Consider the following 20,249-nt stretch of genomic DNA (forward strand, 5'->3'; position numbering starts at 1 on the left):
AAGTCAGCTTTGCGCGCATATCAAAAGAATAGAAACCCTATCAATCGGATCCGGTTTATTTCTGCCAGTCGTTCCTATAAAGCATTGAATAGAATTCTGTACACAAGGTTCGTGCGCAAAACGGAACACAACTTACGTTTAAATCCAAAAAGCTTCTGGAAGTTCATTAACTCGAAGCGTAAGGAGGAAGGATTACCATCCAGTATGTTTTTGCTGGACAGTGAAGCTTCATCGAACAACAGAAAATGTGATTTGTTCGCCGAACACTTCGCCAGCGTTTTTAACACGGAGTGTGCTTCATCTAACGACATTGCCGCAGCTTTGGCTCATGTTCCGAGCGATGTGTTCGATGCCGAAATCTTCACAGTTACAATCGGAGAAGTAGCTAAAGCCGTCTGTAACTTAAAACAATCTTACTCTCCTGGTCCCGATGGAATTCCTGCCGTTCTTCTGAAAAAATGTACTGATAGTCTGGTATCACCGCTTACCGCTATTTTCAATCTTTCTTTGCAACGACATCAATTTCCCTGCAGCTGGAAAGAATCGCTCATGTTTCCAGTATTCAAGAAAGGTGATAAACGTAATGTGGAAAATTATCGTGGAATTTCATGTCTGTGTGCCTGCTCCAAAGTGTTTGAAGCCATCATTCATCATCATCTTATGTTTAGCGTGAAAAACTACATTTCTACTGCGCAGCACGGATTTTTTCCTGGTAGATCTGTTTCAACAAATTTATTAGAGTTCACATCATTTTGCCTTCGCGGCATGGATCGGGGCCTTCAGATCGACGCTGTCTATACGGACCTCAAAGCTGCCTTCGATCGTGTTGATCACGGCCTACTTTGTGCCAAGTGCGACAAACTCGGAACTGCAACTGGAATGGTGGCATGGCTAGACTCGTACTTGCGGAATCGTAAGATTGCCGTTAAGTTGGGCACGTCGCGATCTACCTGGTTTAGTAACAGTTCAGGGGTTCCACAGGGTAGCATCCTGGGACCGCTACTTTTTTCGCTGTTCATTAATGACGTTACAAAAGTTTTACCACCTGGCACACGTTTATTGTACGCAGATGATACGAAAATTTTTAAACTTATCGAGACTGCTGAAGATTGCTGTAGGCTTCAATCGCTGATTGAACTTTTTAATGACTGGTGCCATCGTAACTATATGATGCTAAGCATTCCGAAGTGTACCGTGATCAGTTTCCAGCGCAAGAAACAGCCTCTCTTGTTCAATTACCACATTGCCGGTACATGTATACAACGTACCAATGTCGTCACCGATTTGGGTGTTTTGTTAGACACTCAACTAACATTCAGGCAGCATTTGTCGATGATTATCTCCAAAGCTAATCGTCAACTTGGTTTGATATTCAGAATTGGAAATGAGTTTGTTGATTATGGCACCATGCGAGCTCTCTATTGTTCATTAGTACGCTCTATTCTGGAAACTGCTTGCGTTGTTTGGGACCCGCATTATGAATTTTGGAGTCAGCGAATTGAGCGCATACAAAAACATTTTGTTAGAAGGATCTGCCGTACTTTGCCATGGAGAGATCCAGATCATTTGCCACCTTACGAAAGCCTCTGCTTGTTGATTGGAATATCCCCTCTCGAGCAGCGCCGCAAGGAGATAATTGCCAGAATGACTCACAATATTTTGACTAGCCGGTATGATTGTCCAGCCATCTTGACGTTGCTGCAGTTGTATTGTCCCATTCGTCCTCGTCGAAGCCAGAGCCTATTGCAAACGAATTCGCACCGCACGAACTACGGCCAGAATGAACCTGTTCGCCGAATGGCCGTGCTCTTCAATCGATACTACGCAAATTTTAATTTTTAGTCATGTCTTGTATGTTATGAATTGTATATAATGTATGTTATTTTATACTTGTACTGATGCCATGTATTATTTGCAAAAGATGTTGGGTTTTTATGCCAGCTTGAATGGTTGCATTCACGGCCTTTCAAGGTGGCTTTTCCCAGCCATATAGTTTAATATTTATTCATGAAGACTACTGTCGGATGAATTATTCAATAAATAATAATGATAATAATGATAATATTAAAAAATTGCTGAAACTATCGATTTTTTCATTCACACCAGAACTAGATGTCGTTGCTTGGCTAAGAGTATTAAAGCGGTTCATCGTCAGATGTAAATGTTAAAACTTGATAGCAAAGAGCCAGAACAATATTTTATTGCTTCCATTTGAGCCCTCAAAAATCCTAAACTTATCGGAAGTCAATTACTGGTGACTCCGCTTATCGTATTGCATTTTAAATTTGTATGATGATTTCTAAGAGAAACTTGCTTTTTGCAACCTTGAACCACCTTAATAAGTATTGTGCGCATCCGCTTTCAACCACACGGCTCTCGCTCCAATTTTGATCTGTTGTCAAAATCAACACAACGGGCTCATGGACGAATGGTAGTAAGACTTAATGGAGTTAGATAGGAAAAACATGTGTTTTGATAAAAATAGATTGCGTTTAGTGAAAGTAAATACCAGAAAGATAGAATAAAATGTATAGAAGACATTTGATAGCTGTATTCTCGGTCAATGAGCAGAATACTCGGAGAAATTTCGATTTTACTACCACTGAAAAAGCGCCATCTCTTGCCATTGGACATGTTTTCGGGTGTCCTATTGAAAATAGTAAAAAAAATTTCCAACTATTGGTATAGTATAGGTACTAATCCATGCATTCTTCTTAGCTCACTTTAGATTTCTCATATAGTAGAATCCTCAAAAACTCACTTAAAAGCTTTATATTTGATATTTCAGTCGGGCACCTGCACTCGAAAACTCATTTATTCCAATAACCTTTTTCAGCAAACAAAATCACTCGCAACACTAAGAAAACTTAAGTCTTTAAAATGTTCACCTCACATTTCCAAATACAAACTTTAATTAGTAGAAATGTATGAGATGAATATTCACAAATTCTAAATTTCAACTGTATGTATTTTCATCTGTTTTCACTGCGTTGAATCAAAAGTTGCCAAATCAGTTTCTGTTAATACGAAAAGGTCATACTGAAAATGTTGAATTATTCCGACATAATTTACAGAAATCGACAGCACTGCAATGGTTACCTAGGTCACCAATTTTCCACGTAAACAACTACATCGGATACCTAAGTAACTTACTATGACGGTTTGCGACTACGTTCATTCGTGAAAGTGTGATTCATTCATGACTAACAGTGTGATGTGTGATGAATATAGTAGCGTCGTGAGATGAATAATTGAGCAGTGATTTAAGTTTAAGTGATAAATGGTTTGTTTTACGAAATTCAGGTTAAATCAAGCTAAGTTTACTAATTTTCCAATACTGGGCGATTCCATAAGAGCATGTAAGCGAAATTTGTTTATTTGTTCAATGATTTCGGGATAATTTGATGTTCAATTCGTGCATTCTTCGTGAATATCGGCTTAATGAGATGAATAATGGAACAACTACCCTATCATCATCTCCATCATATTATTCTGAAAATTTACACATTTTTGGTACATTTTCATAATTCTCTTTTTCGTTTTACTTCATAGGTATCAACCAAACAAACAACTACAGCTTATTAAGCTTTAGTTCGGTCGAATTTCGTTTAATAAGCTGTAATTAACTGTATAAGCTGTCAATCAACAAAACTGTTTGAAAAACTCAATCATCAGAATGGGGCAATAATTATTGTAGACTTAAAAATATAAATTTTGTCATCATGATTTGAATATTCCGTATTTATGTCGTAGGAAATCAACCTATAATTAAAAAATTCAAATTAAAGCAACTTTCTTCGATGAGAAAGTCAAAAACATTAATTGAACCAGTGGCGAACTCATCACCCACCCGGAACCATTCAACGCGACGGTAACAAATACCTCAAGTCATTGTCGTTTGAGTAAAATACCGATTCTAGTTAGTCTAGGCGCAATTGATCTTTAACATATGTAGTCTATCACAGGCACACATGCTAAATTGAATTAAGCAAACCACTGAGCGTTGTTTTGATGAACAAGATACCACTTGAAATCGATAAAATATCGCTATCGAGTACTGAGCTGCTATCAGTGATTAAATTGATTCCGTAGAACCAATTTAATCACTGCCAAAAATCATACAAAAAAAACATGAATGACAGAATGTCAGTACTGTTTGGCGAAATAAACCAGTTTCTCTCCATTTAAACATAATGTAATGATAAAAAATGATGATAAAATCTCAGCATCGTAAATATACTACCAAAACACAACCTAACCTTTACTACAAGCCCGTATACGGAGCCTTGGCGCTATCTTATCACCGCCGATAAAATTCATATCGACGCACATAACAGAGCACACATTCTCGGGGCAGAGAATTATAAACGGTCAGGTTAACTGCAGGAGCAATTCAGTCAATTAGAAACCGTGAAACCGAAACGTTCGCAAAAATTTCCCCTGTTCAAAATTCGAAACTGTGGCGACATCTGTTCAGCTGTTTGTGTATCGAATGAAATTTCTTGACAAAACGTGAAATTATTACAAGAAACACGCGCGCTCGAATAGCGGATAGTTGCACCAGGTTGTGATATAGTTGTCCTTCCGCTTGATGACGTTTGAAGACTTCTGTGGAGGTCCCTTCTGGGTAAGAAAATTTTCCACGACGAGGCACGTGAAAAATTGAGTGTTTTTTTGTACAGGAGATAATTTTTGGTGGCAGCTGGATTGTCGACTTGGTCGATTCATTTCACAATATGACATTTTGGTATGAGTTGAAGTGATAATGACTCTTTATCATGCATCATCCGAAAATACAACAACGGTTCTAAAATAAAGCCAGTAATTGTTTGGACGATTTATAATTTTATATGGAAAATTTGAAACAAACAGATAACGATTAATAATTAAATAGATTTTTTAGTGTAATTTTATTCCATTCAAATTTATTTTTATCTCGAAATTCAACTTTCTGCCGTAAATATAGGAAACAGTCAAAAAATTTATTTATCTGACCTTCGCTGCCATTAATTGTTAATGAAACTATTTTCAACCAAATGCGTGTTGTCACGCTAGAACAAACTCGTCCGTTCGCTTCCACCTGATTGTTATTTCATCGTAACAATCTTCGAAGTCGCCTTCTTGTCTTGCAAACAACATTATCAAGCATATGGATGGAGGACTTTCAATAGCCCGTTCATCTTCTGATTTGTTAATCATTTTCTATAGTCCGTTTTATCTTGTGTTTCTATAGTTTACATTTGTATTATTGATCTTGCTTACCTAGACAAGAGTTGTTGAGAATAGATCTTAGGTTGTGAAATGTAAAATAATTTCATCATCAACATTATCAATTGAACTTTCCATATTCGGTGTGCAATGATGAATGACTACCAAGATAAAAGCAAACCAAAGCCGATTCATATCAATGGCAGGAATACCGTCTACCCTATATGGCCCGCAAAAGATTAGCGAATGCGCCGTCGCACCATTTACGGTGTCTTTGTCATCTTATCGGTGTTATCAACATCTAACCCTGCCTATCGGTTTTACTCACAGGACGAAACTCTCACATGGCGCCCGGAGGATCCCGATTTGACGTTCTGTTTTCAACGAATAATCCTGCAATGGGTGCCGTGCTTTTTTCTGTACGTGTTTTCCATCTACGAGGCGTACAAGATTTCAACGAGTCGCTATAGGGACATTCCATGGAATTGGATTAATTGTTCTAAAATCGTGATTTCAACAATCCTGATGATACTTTCCTGGATTGACCTGGGAATGGTTGTTAATTATCACAATCAGGCGGATGTATTCGACGTTCAAATACTGGTGGCGATCTTCAATGCGATAGCTTATGTAAGTTATTATCTACTCGATCCTTTCTTCTGATAATATTTTTGATATCATCATAGATCACCGTCATCGTGCTTTATTACTTCTTCCGCAAGTACGGTGTTCGTACCTCAGGAACGGTCTTTATTTTCTGGTTTCTCAAGGTTTTCTTCGGAATCATACAAATGAGAACGGAGGCACTGAAACACGCCCAGCGAGACTCTCCCATCGGTTCGAGTGGGACCGTAATCTTCGCCGAATATCAATTCGTCAGCTACACACTGCAATATTCCTTCATTTGTTTGATTGTTCTCATCGAAACCCTTCCGGATCAAGCGCCCCGCTATAGTGACTTTCCAAAGATGAAAAAGCCTAATCCTGAGCTAAAATCTAGTTTCTTCGTCAAACTACTGTACATGTACTTCGATGCATTCACCTGGCGCGGATTCCGCAAACCGTTAACTGAAGCTGATATGTATGATCTCAATCCGGAGGACACATCCCGGGAATTAGTGCCACCATTCGACAAATACTGGTTCGAGAGTGTCGAGAAGGGACGACGCAAGCAGATGACTGCAGACAAAAAGGCTGGCAAAGCGAACCCGGTTTACAAACCGCACGCAGCAACCAACGGATCGACTCTACCGGCAATGGTTAAGGCGTATGGTGGACCATTCTGGTTCGCTGGAATGCTACAGTTTGCCATATCAGGATTGCAGTTCGCCTCCCCTTATCTTATGCAGTGAGACACCAAAAAAGTTATATTAAAAAAAAAAAATCCAAACAAACGAATAATTTCCACTTTCAGAGAGCTAATGGCAAACATCGCAACAAACGGACCGTTCTGGTTGGGCATGATCATCACTTTCGGACTATTTTTAACCTCCTTTCTGATAGCACTGTTCAACGGACAATACTTCCGGAAAACTTTCCTGATCGGATTTAGAATTCGTACCGGACTGATCAGTGCCATTTATCGCAAAGCACTGCGTATTTCCAGCTTAGCTAAGAAGGATACAACAGTTGGAGAAATTGTCAACTTGATGGCCGTAGACGCTCAGCAGTTCTTCGAATTAATTCCCTACCTACATGTGCTTTGGTCTGCCCCGCTGGTTATCGCACTCTGCCTCTATCTGCTGTACGAGATTTTGGGCCCATCCGTGTTTGCCGGGCTGGGAGTCATGGTGATCATGATTCCGATTACTGGATTCGTAACAAAAAAGTTGGAAGGTCTTCAGGTTGAGCAGATGCGCATCAAGGATGAACGAGTTAAGAAAATGAACGAAATTTTAAGTGGCGTGAAAGTGCTCAAATTGTACGCTTGGGAACCAAGTTTCGAGAAGGACATCGTTAATGTACGCGCGGGGGAAATCAGAGTTCTGAGAGGCATGGCTTATTACAATGCAATAATCTTTTTCGTGTGGACTATGGCACCTTTTCTGGTTACACTAGCGTCGTTCACGGTCTTCGTTCTTGTTGATGAGAACAATGTCCTAGACCCACAAACGGCGTTCGTTTCGTTGGCTTTATTCAACATTTTGAATTTCCCTATGAACATGTTTTCGATGATGATCGCCTTTGCAATACAGGCTTGGGTGTCGGTTAAACGAATTAACAAATTCATGAACAGCGAAGAGATAGATCCTAGCAATGTGACCAACAACCGAAGCGACGATGCCTTGTTAATCAAGGACGGAACGTTCACCTGGGGAGATGAGACACCAACGTTGAAGAACATCAATCTAGCTGTAAGCAAAGGTAAACTTTCTGCGGTAGTCGGTAGTGTCGGAACAGGAAAAAGCTCGCTGATATCCGCCTTGCTAGGAGAAATGGAAAAAACTAAAGGTACTGTCAATACAGATGGACGAATTGCATTCGTGCCGCAGCAGGCGTGGATTCAAAATGCGACGCTTCGAGAGAACATTCTATTCGGAAGAGCATATGATGCACAGAAGTACGACCGAGTGCTTGAAAGTTGTGCTTTGAAACCTGATCTAGCAATGCTTCCCGGTGGGGATACAACGGAAATCGGTGAAAAAGGAATCAACTTATCGGGAGGACAAAAACAGCGAGTTGCCTTAGCCAGAGCAGTGTACGCCGATGCGGAAATTTACCTGTTTGATGATCCTCTCAGTGCAGTTGACGCTCATGTCGGTAAACACATCTTCGAAAAAGTAATTGGACCACAAGGAATGTTGGTTGGTCGGTCACGGCTCCTGGTCACTCATGGAATATCCTTCCTACCATACGTGGATGAAATTTTCGTCATGAAAGATGGCGAGATCTCGGAAAGTGGTACCTACAAACAACTACTCGATCAAAAGGGTGCATTTGCCGAATTCCTAAGTCAACACATACAAGAACTGGATGAAGAAGATGAAGAACTGCAAATCATTCAGGAAGTTTTGAACGATGATGTTACTCGAAATATCGTCCAAAGAGCCTTGTCAGTTCGATCAACCAAGTCCAGCGGAAGTGAAGGAAGCAAGCGAAGAAAGAAAGTCAGCCGACAAGAATCACGCAATAGTAACAAACCGCTCGAATCGCAAGCTGCTGTTGCAGTTGGAACTGTACTGATCGAAAAGGAGGAAGCAGCAACGGGAGGAGTAAGTTATCATGTTTATATAAAATATTTCAAAGCGATAGGATGGAATCTGGCATTCTGGTCAATTTTCGCCAGTGTACTCAATCAAGCATCGGCACTGTACGGTAGCGTTTGGCTAACCGACTGGTCCGAGGATCCCGAAGCTGCCACCGATCCGTCTGTGCGTGATATGTATCTTGGGGTTTACGGTGGCCTTGGTGGAATACAGTCGATCACATCACTCATTGCTTCCATTACTCTAGCTCTTGGGTGCTTGCAAGCAGCCTATAAAATGCACAACAATTTGCTGGAAAGTACACTACGAATGCCGATGTCTTTCTTCGACACAACTCCACAAGGTCGGATAATGAATCGCTTCTCCAAAGACGTAGATATAGCAGATAACGCTCTTCCCAATACTATACGAATGTGGTTGTTGATGTTTTTCAATGTAATCGGTGTGTTCATCATAATCGCCATCTCGACTCCAATATTCTTGGCGACTGTGCCGGTATTTCTTGTCATCTACTACGTAGTTCAGGTTATTTACATCGCCACTTCTCGTCAACTGAAACGTTTGGAGTCTATCACCCGAAGTCCGATCTACTCACACTTTGGTGAGAGCATTACTGGGCAATCAACTATTCGCGCCTATGGCGAACAGGAACGTTTCACGAGAGAATCTGAGCAACGCGTAGACTATAATCAAACGATGTCGTATCCTAGCATAATTGCAAACCTCTGGTTAGCAAATCGGTTGGAGATTGTTGGAGCCCTGGTTGTTTTCTTTGCGGCTCTGTTTGCCATGCTAAGCCGGGACACCATCGGGGTCGCTATGGTAGGTCTATCAGTCACTTACGCACTGAGCATTTCCGCGGCACTTAGTTTCCTCGTACAGATGACGACAGAAGTGGAAACGAATATTGTGGCAGTAGAGCGTTTGGAAGAATACACAGTGTTGCCTCGGGAGGCCGCTTGGGAGAAAGGAACCGTGGACAAATCCTGGCCTGATCACGGAAAAGTGGACTTTGCAGACTTTAAAATTCGCTACCGGGAAGGGTTGGAACTTGTGATCCGGGGTATCACATTGAGTGTCCAAGGTGGTGAGAAGATTGGTATAGTAGGCAGGACGGGTGCAGGCAAATCTAGTCTGACATTGGGATTGTTCCGTATAGTGGAAGCGGCTGGAGGAAAGATCGTAATCGATGGTTTGGACATCTCGCAAATGGGACTTCATCAGCTGAGAAGCCGCCTCACAATAATACCCCAAGATCCTGTGCTGTTTTCGGGATCGTTACGTATGAATGTGGATCCGTTCCGAAGCTATTCAGACGATCAGGTGTGGATGGCATTGGAACTATCTCATCTGAAATCTTTCGTGAAAGGATTGGCGGCAGGCTTAGAGCATGAGGTCGCGGAAAATGGTGAGAATTTATCAGTTGGTCAACGGCAACTGGTTTGTCTCGCGAGAGCCATCCTTCGAAAAACTAAGGTACTAATACTAGATGAGGCAACAGCGGCAGTTGATTTAGAAACCGATGATCTAATCCAGGTTTGTTTCACACTCTTTAAAAATAGAATATGTACAAAAATAGCTTATTTCACAGAAAACCATTCGATCGGAGTTCGTTGATTGTACTATCCTGACGATTGCCCATCGACTGAATACAATTTTAGACTCGGATCGCGTGTTGGTGCTCGACAAAGGCCTCGTGGCTGAATGTGATAGTCCGCAGAAATTGTTAGCCGATAAGAACACTATATTCTATGGCATGGCGAAGAATGCAGGAATCGTGAGCTAATCAGGACACTAGGGAATGAAATCTCGACTTGAGAAGTACAGCGAAATATCTCCTATTTTATAACGAATATGAGATGCATAATCACTCGAGCCACACTATGACAGCGTTGTATGACATATCTCTAGTACTAAGTCACCTCCGTTAGAGGTCCACTACATAGATTAGTCAACTGCCAATTGGTTTCTAGCATTAATTGATATTTATTATGACAATAAAGTTCGGAATTCTATTTTATTAATTTTCGTCCAAAGCTCCGGAAGCGATACTAATTTCATCGAAGGTGAATTCTTTTCTGTAAATTTATGCATAATATTTATGCAAGTTCCCTTACATAACACAAGTCGCAAAAGCGAAAATTCTGCCCTAAAACTCAAACTAAAAATAAATGAAAGATTATAGCTTTTCAACCATTTTCGTGAATTTTCGTGCCTTTAGGCAGGTCGGAAGTGTATAAAGTTTCAGTGGCTTATATAAAGTTTTCTCGTCAACAAACGTAGAAAATTAAATCTATACAGGGTATCACCGTGAAAGTGATTCACTTCGTTTATGCTATAAAAGTAACACAGATGAATATTTATATTATTATTTTTAAAATTATTGGTCGGCATTTCATCCCAGATCTTCACTAAACGGTTCTTAAAAGTGTCATATGTTTTACTTCACTTAGCTTTCCTATCATGTATCTCCAAATGCAGAGATCTAATGAATTCAAATCGGGAGAATGAATCGGGCAACCCTATCGGCAATACTTTTGCGGGTTACTCTGTGAATCTTCTATTTCTTGAAAGCTCCGTATCCAAGGATTTTTCGATGATTTTATGCATAGCGTTATGACTCTTGTTTATTTCACGAGCCATTTGTCTTTTTTTTGGCGGACGAGTGTGCCAGTTTCCTCGAATCGTTTGATGGTCCTGTATAAAAATAATCTGCTCGAATTCAAACATGACATTTCTTCTGATGTTACTCAAAAATTGAGTTTGTAGCTTTTTACCAGTTCTTGGTGTTCCTAGCCGACTGGGAAGAGCGTCAAATATGCGTAGGATAATTGCATGCTAGGTTTGCTTGCTGTTTGCTTACAGAAAAACTACATTGAAGTCTCTGAAGAATTGACGTAGTGCCGAGGCGAATAACGGGTGACAACAAAAATTTTGGATTTTTTTGAGGCTCTCTATTACTCAACAACCCTCAGCTTAGCCTTAGGGAACCTGTATATTAGAGAAATGACAAGACGCTCACCGTTAAGGCAACTGTCAACATCAAAACGGTTTTTTTGGTTCCATTTGGGGCCCCAAACAATCCTAAACTTACCGGAGGCCGATTGGTTTTGTCTCTGCTTGGCGCATTGCATTTCAAATTTGTATGGAAATTTGTATGGAAAAACCCACTTTTCTGCATTTTGCTCTCTAGAGAGCTCAGAAAGGCTTAAACCATACGTTTTAAAACTTCAAAAGGTAGGTTTTTTGATGCTTAACAACTTTGCCGAAGACACTTAGGAGCTACGATGTCCATAGAAAATGCTAAAGCTGTTTAAAGTTGAGTATGTCGAACTAAATGCTGAAAATCATGTTTCCTGCCAACACTACCAATTTACCGCCGTCAATCAGATTTCTATCATAATTAACCTCTGCAACATGGTGTAAATCCTACTTTCGCCCTGAATATTGGCCTAAATTTGTTTGCCTAGTCTAGCTCAGTGTATTAATTCGATACGAAAGGTTACTTCTGATAGCAATCCTACTGACGCCGGTACACTGGCAGTGTTGGCAAAAAAATGATTTTCAGCATTTGATTCGACATACTCAACTTTGAACGGCTATAGCATTTTTTCGGGACATCCTAGCTCTTTAGTAGCTTCGAAAAAGTTGTTAAGCATCTAAAATACTTTACTTTGACGTAGTGTAGTGCATTAATAATGCTGGGCTGAGCTCCCCAAAAAAGGGAAATGCAAAAAACTGTGTTTTTCCATACATATTTCCATACAAATTTGAAATGCAATGCGCCAAGCGGAGACAAAACCAGTTGACCTCCGGTAAGTTTAGGATTGTTTGGGGCCCCAAATGGAACAAAAAAAACCTGGTACTGAAAAATTGATCACTTTTCCCCACCCTAATAAACATGAAGTAACATGTTTTCTATCTTTTCTGCATGAAAAAAAAAACAAGATAATTCCTATAACTCCTTAAAATAAAAGAAATAAATCATCGCTGCAGTTTCCTTTAATGGTCCACCGTTTCCTAATTTGGGTCAGGTCTAATAGAATAATTTTCTAGTCCACTGTATAACAGCACAATGCCGCAGATTTATAAAGGACCATCCATAGACCATGTGGCCGTTTTTTACTCGCTTCGTAGTCAATCCTCCAAAGTAATTCTGAATATTTCGTAACGAACCTTGATACGGGGATTTTCTGAGATGAATCTTGCAATTGTAGACTGCCGTTGCCGCTCTTCCGTAATGGGGAATCCTTTACAATGCAGCTGGTTTTCCTGACGATTTCCTGCTTGCACGGAACATAACGGTGGATCGTGGAAGCTTCTCTAATCGAAACACCACTTTTTATTGCTTGGAGACACTCAGTAACAGCTGCTTCAGTATATTTTTTACCAACTTTTGGCGTTTTTCGCATTTTAGCTGCAACTTGTTACAATAACACGATCATAACACATCAACGGTAACTATGATTCGCTGTGTTACTCCGATGTGAATAAAAGTTCAGGTACTCAGCGAGACTGCGTGCTGATCGCTCTCGTTCGAAATGAAGCATGTCAAAATAAGGAAAACAGTACTTTTTTTACTATAAATTGGACCACTGATTTTTATCTTTTAAAGACACTATTATTCTACCCGTTCATCAAAAATCTGGTAGATTTCGCTCGAAATCTGTGTGATGTCAGATCAGTTTTCGGTAAAGCCGTTTCTAATGAAAACGTTAACGAACCATGGCAAATCAGGTAGCGTCAGGTAAAAAGATATTTTTTACAGCTTTAATTAAGAATATTATAGTAAACGGTACCAGAGCTGTACCTTATTAAAACAATTGCTATCCTGTGATACTCGTAGGGGGGTGGGGGCAAGACGGACAGGGTGGGTAAGATGGACATGTGACTTATTCTTAAGCTTAGCGACTTTCTTTCTGCAAAATTGTCTCGGCCAATCTATCATCAAGTTAGTTTATGGTTTTCGAACCACTGTCACCATGGTTACATTCGTCAAATGTGCAATAAATAAACAAACTTTATAACAAAGCTACAAGTTCGAGTGCGGATGTAGTTTTTTTGTGTCAGAAAATAAGATTTTTTTCCAGTAAGTGTCTCGTTTTATTGGATGTTGATCCATTTTTCGGTTATTTGAAACTTGGCTGATCTATTCGCGAAGAGATACAGGTAAAGTATATTGTTATTGAAAAACTATGAAAGTTTGAAAATTGTGTGTACTGATGGGGTAAGATGATCCACCACCAGGGTGGGTAAGACGGTCAGTGTTTATAATATTGGTTCTTCAAATTAAGGTATGCCTCGATCCTACAAAAGGACAACTACCCGTCAGACGTGGACCGAAAGTCAGCTGGCTGCTGCTAGACACGAAGTGGCCTGCGGAATTTCGGTTCTTGCTACCGCGGTAAAATACGGTATTCCAAGGACCAGTTTGAAGAGGCGAATTGCATTTCCTACAATGACAATGAGTATGGGGCCTAAGGAAGCCGTTTTCACTGCAGAACAGGAAAATGAATTGGTACAGCATCTCTTGGACTTGGAGAGTCGCTTCTATGGCCTTACTCAAAAGGATGTCCAAAAGCTTGGCTTCGAGCTAGCCGAAAGAAACTTCCTTCCACATCCCTTCAACAAAGTCAAAAAAATGGCAGGGCGCGATTGGTTACTCGGCTTTCTGAAACGAAATCCAAAATTAAGCTTTCGAAAGCCTGAAGCCACGTCTTACGCGCGTGCACGAGGTTTCAACAAACAGGCAGTATATGCTTTTTATAATTTACTCGAGCAATTTCTTAAAGAAGGAAGATTTGCTCCTACCCAAATATATTTAATGCAGACGAGACCGGAATCAGCAAAGTAAGTTCAATAGTTCAGTTCACACCTTTTTAGCTATTTTAAATGAAAATATTCTTCAAAGGTCCCTCCAAAAAAAACAAAAAATTGCTGCTTTAAAAGGAAAGAAGCAAGTGGGATCGATTTCCTCTGCGGAACGTGGAGAAACTACTTCGGTGATGATGTGCATGTCTGCAACCGGTAAATATGTTCCTCCATTCATGATCTTTCCTCGAGCTCGGATGAATGAAGCATTGAAGGGAGGTGCTCCGGCTGGGACTAAGTTTCGGTGTAATGCATCGGGATATATGACGACGGAAGTATTTCTCGATTGGTTCGACCACTTCCTGGAGTACGCTAAGCCATCAAAGGAAACACCAGTATTACTTATTATCGACGGACATAGTACGGACACGAAGAATCTGGCTCGTGCTGAAAAGGCAAGGAACAGTTTTGTAACAGTTCTTGTATTGCCCCCCCACTGCAGTAATAAGATGCAACCTCTAGACGTTGCATTTATGGGACCATTTAAGAAGAACTTTTCCTACGCAGCAGACGCTTTCTTGCGCCAACATCCTGGGGTTGTAATTGGGCTGTACGATGTTGCAAATTTGATGGCGCAAGCTTTTGTTAAGGCTGCCAGCATAAGTGTTGCCATTTCTGGTTTCAAAGCAACCGGAATATGGCCTTGCAATTGTCACGTATTTTCGGATGAATCTTTTGCGCCGTCCGAAGTTACAGATCAACCTGAAGTACAACCTGTTGAGAATCATGATGAACCTGCAAGCTGCACGGTAGAGAAAAGTGTAGTTGAATCTACGTTGGAAGATGGTTTAATTCCTGGCGACCAAGCTGTTAGTGACATGGAATCATCTTTCAACGTTACGCCTAAAGAAATTCTGCCGCTTCCGAAAATTTCCAGAAGCGCAAAACCGAAAAAGCGGTTGAGATCACATCTGACTCATACCGCCAAGAATTAGCAATAGCTGAAGCTGCAAAAGAGATAAAACTCATCAAGAAGATGAAAAGGCCAATTAAACGTGTCAAGCGAGAAATTGTTCCGGAGAATTCACTTTGCGATCAATGCGGAAATTGTTTTTCTGATTCTGTAGATGGCTCAGGATGGGGCAGATGCATCAAATGTGACATTCGGTTTCACGCGACATGCCATTACGCTGAAATTGTCTGCAATGCATGCGCCTAATTGATTGAATGGGCGTGCTACTAAGCTTTGATGAACGGAATTTGTTTTTTTTTGTTCTGAGCTACTGGCTGTCACCAATAATTGTTTGTGATTTATTCCGCTGTATAATAAATAAAATAATAAATAAATCATTCAGTTCGATAAGATTGAAACTGCCTCTGAAAAACTGATACAGGACCTTGTGAAACCCTGTTCCCGGAGTGTGCCCAGTAAGGCCAAAAACCTTAAAATATCCTCCATGTGTGTTTTCGTTTCACGTTTCGCTAATTCATAACGTTATAAAAGCTCAACTCGTCGTTTATTTTTAATTTTCTTAACATGGCCGTCTTACCCACCCTACCTGTCTATCTTACCCACACCACCTGTTCGTTTCACCCGCACACTCAAAAAAAGCGAATTCTGCAATCTTTTTTTTATTGTTTCAAAAAACGTAGAAAACGATTTTCAATCGTGAAACCAAATACTACGCATCAAAGTGATGGTGTCAAACTAAAGTGTAAAGAATTAAGATCCCAAAAAATATGATGTTCTACACATACAAATTTACTGTTTCCTTAACATGTCCGTCTTGCCCCCACCCCCCCCCCCCCCTAGAGATGCAGTGGTACCCGTGGTCTCTAAGCATAACGAGTATCACCATCCCGCCCTTACCGTCCCAAGTAGTACCTTCTTTTGGTCGTGGCTGGCGTCGTTATTGGTCAGTGGTACTAAAAGTATTGTGAACCAGTGAAAATTGCACGATGAGAATGTAATGCTAGTCCCAAGCACCATTCATCTGGTTCATTTTGCAATTTTCTTGGTTCGAGCAATCACGGAGTGCAACTACCGGCAGTCTACCTAAGCTACCTAAGCTAAGCAAAAAAGCTCTCTGCCTGCATTTTTTGTTTTGTTTATGAATGCACAGTTCTGCTCAAAATGGCGTCTAAGCAAGGAGCCTTGTGCAAGCCGCATTGTACAGTTCTAACTGAACTGCACAAAAGTTTTGGCTTAACAATATTGAAAGGGAAAATCTTCCGGTTTCGACTGTGCGTAATTTCCTGCATACCAATAATTCGCCAGGAAAGTAGAAGAAGACAGTACTAACCTTCCACCTCGAGTTGAAGTTGGTGGTGATAAATTCGAGGTGATCGACGAGTTCGTGTATTTAGGCTCACAACAACGATAACAGCAGAGAAATTCATCGACGCATTATGGCAGGAAATCGCATATAATTTGATCCTCCGGAGATTAAGATGGTTCTTGAAACCAATCTGTCAGGAACGAGACGGAGAGCTGTATAGCAGGCGAAATCGATCAGGTGGAAGACGACCTACGGATACTACGCAGACTGCAGAGCTGGCAAACTGCAGCCATGAACCGAGTGGAATGGAGATGACTCTCGCGTACTGTACAGCAAAGACCACACCATGGCTTGGGACTGTTTGGTAAGGTAACCAGCTTAAGCTCAGGTGAGTGTAGCCCTAGACCTCTCTGGGTTTTTGGGCGAAATACTTCAATCATTTTTATTCTTTGAGCATGTACTCCATTCCATAAAAAGTAACCAATTTGTTCAGTAAACATAGCCATGTACTTATTTGATATTAGAAGGATTGAAGATAAGTACCATAGCTCTGAACCAATGAACGTATTAAGTAGGATTGCCTTTTGTTTCTTGTTCATCGTGGACGGTGCAGCCTCAAAAAGCCATTTACGCTACGGTAGACTGCTTCCCAGTTTTGTGTTGAGTCTTGTATATAGTTTTCAAAGATAGCACTTACTTTGACAGCTTTGTTTTTGGTTTTTCCATCCCAACCAGAAGGCTGCCCGCCGATTTCCTTTGCTTCCGTTTTCTCATGAACAACTTCGCACCAGCGGCCAAACCCATGCCCATGCCAAACCCATAAGCATTGCAGATTTTGTTGAATTAATATTATTATTACAACGTCGTCGGTATACGCCATTACACATTCTCCAGGAACATTGCATATTTCAGCTAGTTTATCTCTGAGAGGTACTGGAGGTATAAAACCAAGATCAGCATGCTCAACGGATCCCTCTCTCTTACAGATCACTTTATCTGGAAGCGTAAAGCGAGACGACCGTTTATCAAAAGCTGGGATTTTTCGCGGGCTAACAAGTTTGTCAGTTTATACGGCTCATTAGGCGGTGCACACCTTCTTCGTCCATCGTTTTGGCTGTCTTATTCCACCAGGTCTTCAACTGATTTGATGTTTATGACAACTTTTTTTTTGCTTGAGTCTCCTTTTCATGATTGCCCAGTATTTCTCAATAGGGCGGAACTGGGGGCAATTGGGTGGGTTAGGTCTTTCGGAACAAACTCGACTTCCGTCTCTACATTCAGTTCCGACTTCATTGTCTTATTTGTAACGAAAACTCCATCGGTGTTAGCTTTAGGTTTTTGGTGAACAAATTGTAAAAGTTTTCATCCCTTCAATTTGCGAATACCTCGAATATCGATGACGAAATTTCGTTCTCTCAGCGAATCCAAGATTGTTTTTTTTATGAGTTTTGGTTCCCCTAGTGAGCTCGTAAGCGCGTCAAAAGGCCGCGGAGTAGTTGCTCGCCTGGTTCGTCGCTACTCCGTTTGCTCACGGAACAATATTAATTCAAGCCTCTAAAGAATTTACAAACTTTCAACTTGGCTAGGAGCACCAAATTTTACAGGAAAGGTTTGAGCTCTAGGAAACCTGTGTTGACAAGTATAATTCAAGAACATGACAAATTACCCAAATTACCCTCGTAAGTATATGCAGTGATAACACAGTGCAACAATTTTTTGCCTTGGCTTCTATGTATGATTTTTTGATGAAGTTTGATGCGAAAATAAATTTCCCGGAGTTTGAACATATTTCAACTTAAGGGGCAACAATGGCGCCATTCTGAATTTTTGAGAAACCGGTAATTTTTGATGTTTTTTCGACTCCATTTTGTTTTAAGACCAAATATCAAAGTTCCAAGAGTTTGTCCACATATTAGCATCTTTTTACGCATCTTTAAAAAAAAACAGATCTTAAATCTTACAAAAACTGAGCTCAAAACGGTGATTCTACGAAACCGGTTTTGGCATGGTTCTTGTATATTTCAGAAAGCAAAATAATAACGATTATTTCTGAGCATTAATGGTAATTCGCTTATATCTTAAAGTGGTAGTCAAATTATATCTTATTTTGAGTAAAAAAGTCTCAAAAATCGAATGGTAGGTGTCTTTTTTTTTATTATTTCAGGTGGAGGGGAAATTTGCAACCAAACCCCTGAGGTGACCAACCTCAGGGAGTGTGGGGTTGGTTTGAATCAGTGACCGGACCCACTAAAACCCCTCCTGTCTCCAGCCCATAATACTCCCCGGGACGACCGCTAAGTATTGCTTCGGGGAGCGGCTTTTATGCTTTGAGCAACCTCCTGTCTCTATAAGTCTCTTAGCTAATTAGCTAACTAACCTGGAGACTGGCCGTTAGCTAACACTGGCGTGTTGGTGGTCAACCTGTCGCCTGCTTTGCAACTCTAGGACTATTTGAAGGGCGGCTGCACAAACCGCCCTCCAGATGTTCGAGTCTTCACACATTCTATGAGCTAGGTTGTCCGGAGTAGTGTCTGGCCCGCTCATAACCATCATGTCGCTCCGCGCACGCGCAAAACGAGGACATACGAAGAAGACATGCTCAGCAATCTCTTCCGCATCCAGGCACTCGGGGCACATGGGGGAATCCGCATGCCCGAACCTGTATAGGTACTGCCTGAAGCAACCATGAACTGACAGAATCTGTGTCAGGTGGAAGTTGACTTCTCCATGGCGTCTACCGACCCACCCGGATACCACCGGAATAAGCTGGTGCGTCCATCTACCTTTCGTGGAGTTGGACCAATCCTGCTGCCATCTGATCATCGATAGTGATCTTCTGGTACCTCGCATGCCCCTTGTGTCACGTTGGTCGAAGCATTCTACGTCCTCCCTAATGGCTATGCTGATAGGCATCATGCCGGACAGGACACAAATTGCGTCGTATGACGTCGTATGACGTCGTACGGAACGCACTCGCGACCCTCAGGCACATGAGCCTGTAGGTACTTTCTAGTTTGCCACGATAACTGTTAGTACCTAGCGCTTTGGACCACACTGGCCCACCATACCTAAGTATGGACGAAACCACGCTGGCAAGAAGTTTACGCTTGCTGCCCTTCACCGCTGAGCTGTTCGACATCATTCGAGATAGTGCTGCAATAGCAGTAGAAGCCCTCTTGCAAGCATAGTTGACGTGGCTCTTATATGTGAGCTTATCGTCAACCATAGCCCCCAAGAGCTTCAAAGATCGCTTTGAGGTAATGGTGCAGTCTCAGACTCTGACCACCGCCTGTTGCTCTGTTTTACGGTTATTCACAACCGTTACCTCCGTCTTATGGTGCGCTAACTCCAGTTTCCTGGAGTGCATCCAGTCTTCGACCTTGCGTATACAGTGCGCGGCCGTCAACTCGACCTCCTCGATCGACTCGCCGTAGACCTCTAGCGTTATGTCATCTGCAAATCCGACGATCTTAACTCCTACAGGGAACTTGAGTTTCAACACCCCGTCATACATGACATTCCACAACACCGGTCCCAGGATAGAACCTTGCGGAACTCCTGCGGTAATTGGGACGCACTTCTGATCCTCCTCCGCGTTGTAAACAAGTACTCGGTTCTGAAAGTAGTTTTCCAGAATATTGTACAGCGACACCGGTACATGGATGCTCCTGAGCGCAAGCGCTATGGAGTCCCAACTGGCGCTATTGAACGCATTCTTCACGTCAAGCGTGACGATTGCGCAATA

The 20,249-nt window shown here is 41.4% G+C and overlaps 2 protein-coding genes across 2 annotated transcripts; both read left to right on the top strand.

The window, feature by feature from the left end:
• The first annotated feature begins 4,391 nt into the window (after positions 1 to 4,391).
• On the top strand, positions 4,392 to 10,438 carry LOC129731171 (multidrug resistance-associated protein 1-like). Its single transcript, XM_055690978.1, has 5 exons — positions 4,392 to 4,627; positions 5,539 to 5,838; positions 5,895 to 6,556; positions 6,623 to 9,950; positions 10,006 to 10,438. The coding sequence occupies exons 1-5, from the start codon at positions 4,592 to 4,594 to the stop codon at positions 10,198 to 10,200; spliced, it is 4,521 nt and encodes a 1,506-aa protein (XP_055546953.1). The 5' UTR covers positions 4,392 to 4,591; the 3' UTR covers positions 10,201 to 10,438.
• A 3,272-nt stretch (positions 10,439 to 13,710) lies between these two features.
• LOC129728139 (uncharacterized) lies at positions 13,711 to 15,220 on the top strand. The gene is made up of 2 exons (XM_055686556.1): positions 13,711 to 14,264; positions 14,326 to 15,220. The coding sequence occupies exons 1-2, from the start codon at positions 13,711 to 13,713 to the stop codon at positions 15,218 to 15,220; spliced, it is 1,449 nt and encodes a 482-aa protein (XP_055542531.1).
• The last annotated feature ends 5,029 nt before the right edge of the window (positions 15,221 to 20,249 follow it).

Source organism: Wyeomyia smithii, chromosome 3, assembly GCF_029784165.1.
Source record: "Wyeomyia smithii strain HCP4-BCI-WySm-NY-G18 chromosome 3, ASM2978416v1, whole genome shotgun sequence".
Taxonomy (NCBI): domain Eukaryota; kingdom Metazoa; phylum Arthropoda; class Insecta; order Diptera; family Culicidae; genus Wyeomyia; species Wyeomyia smithii.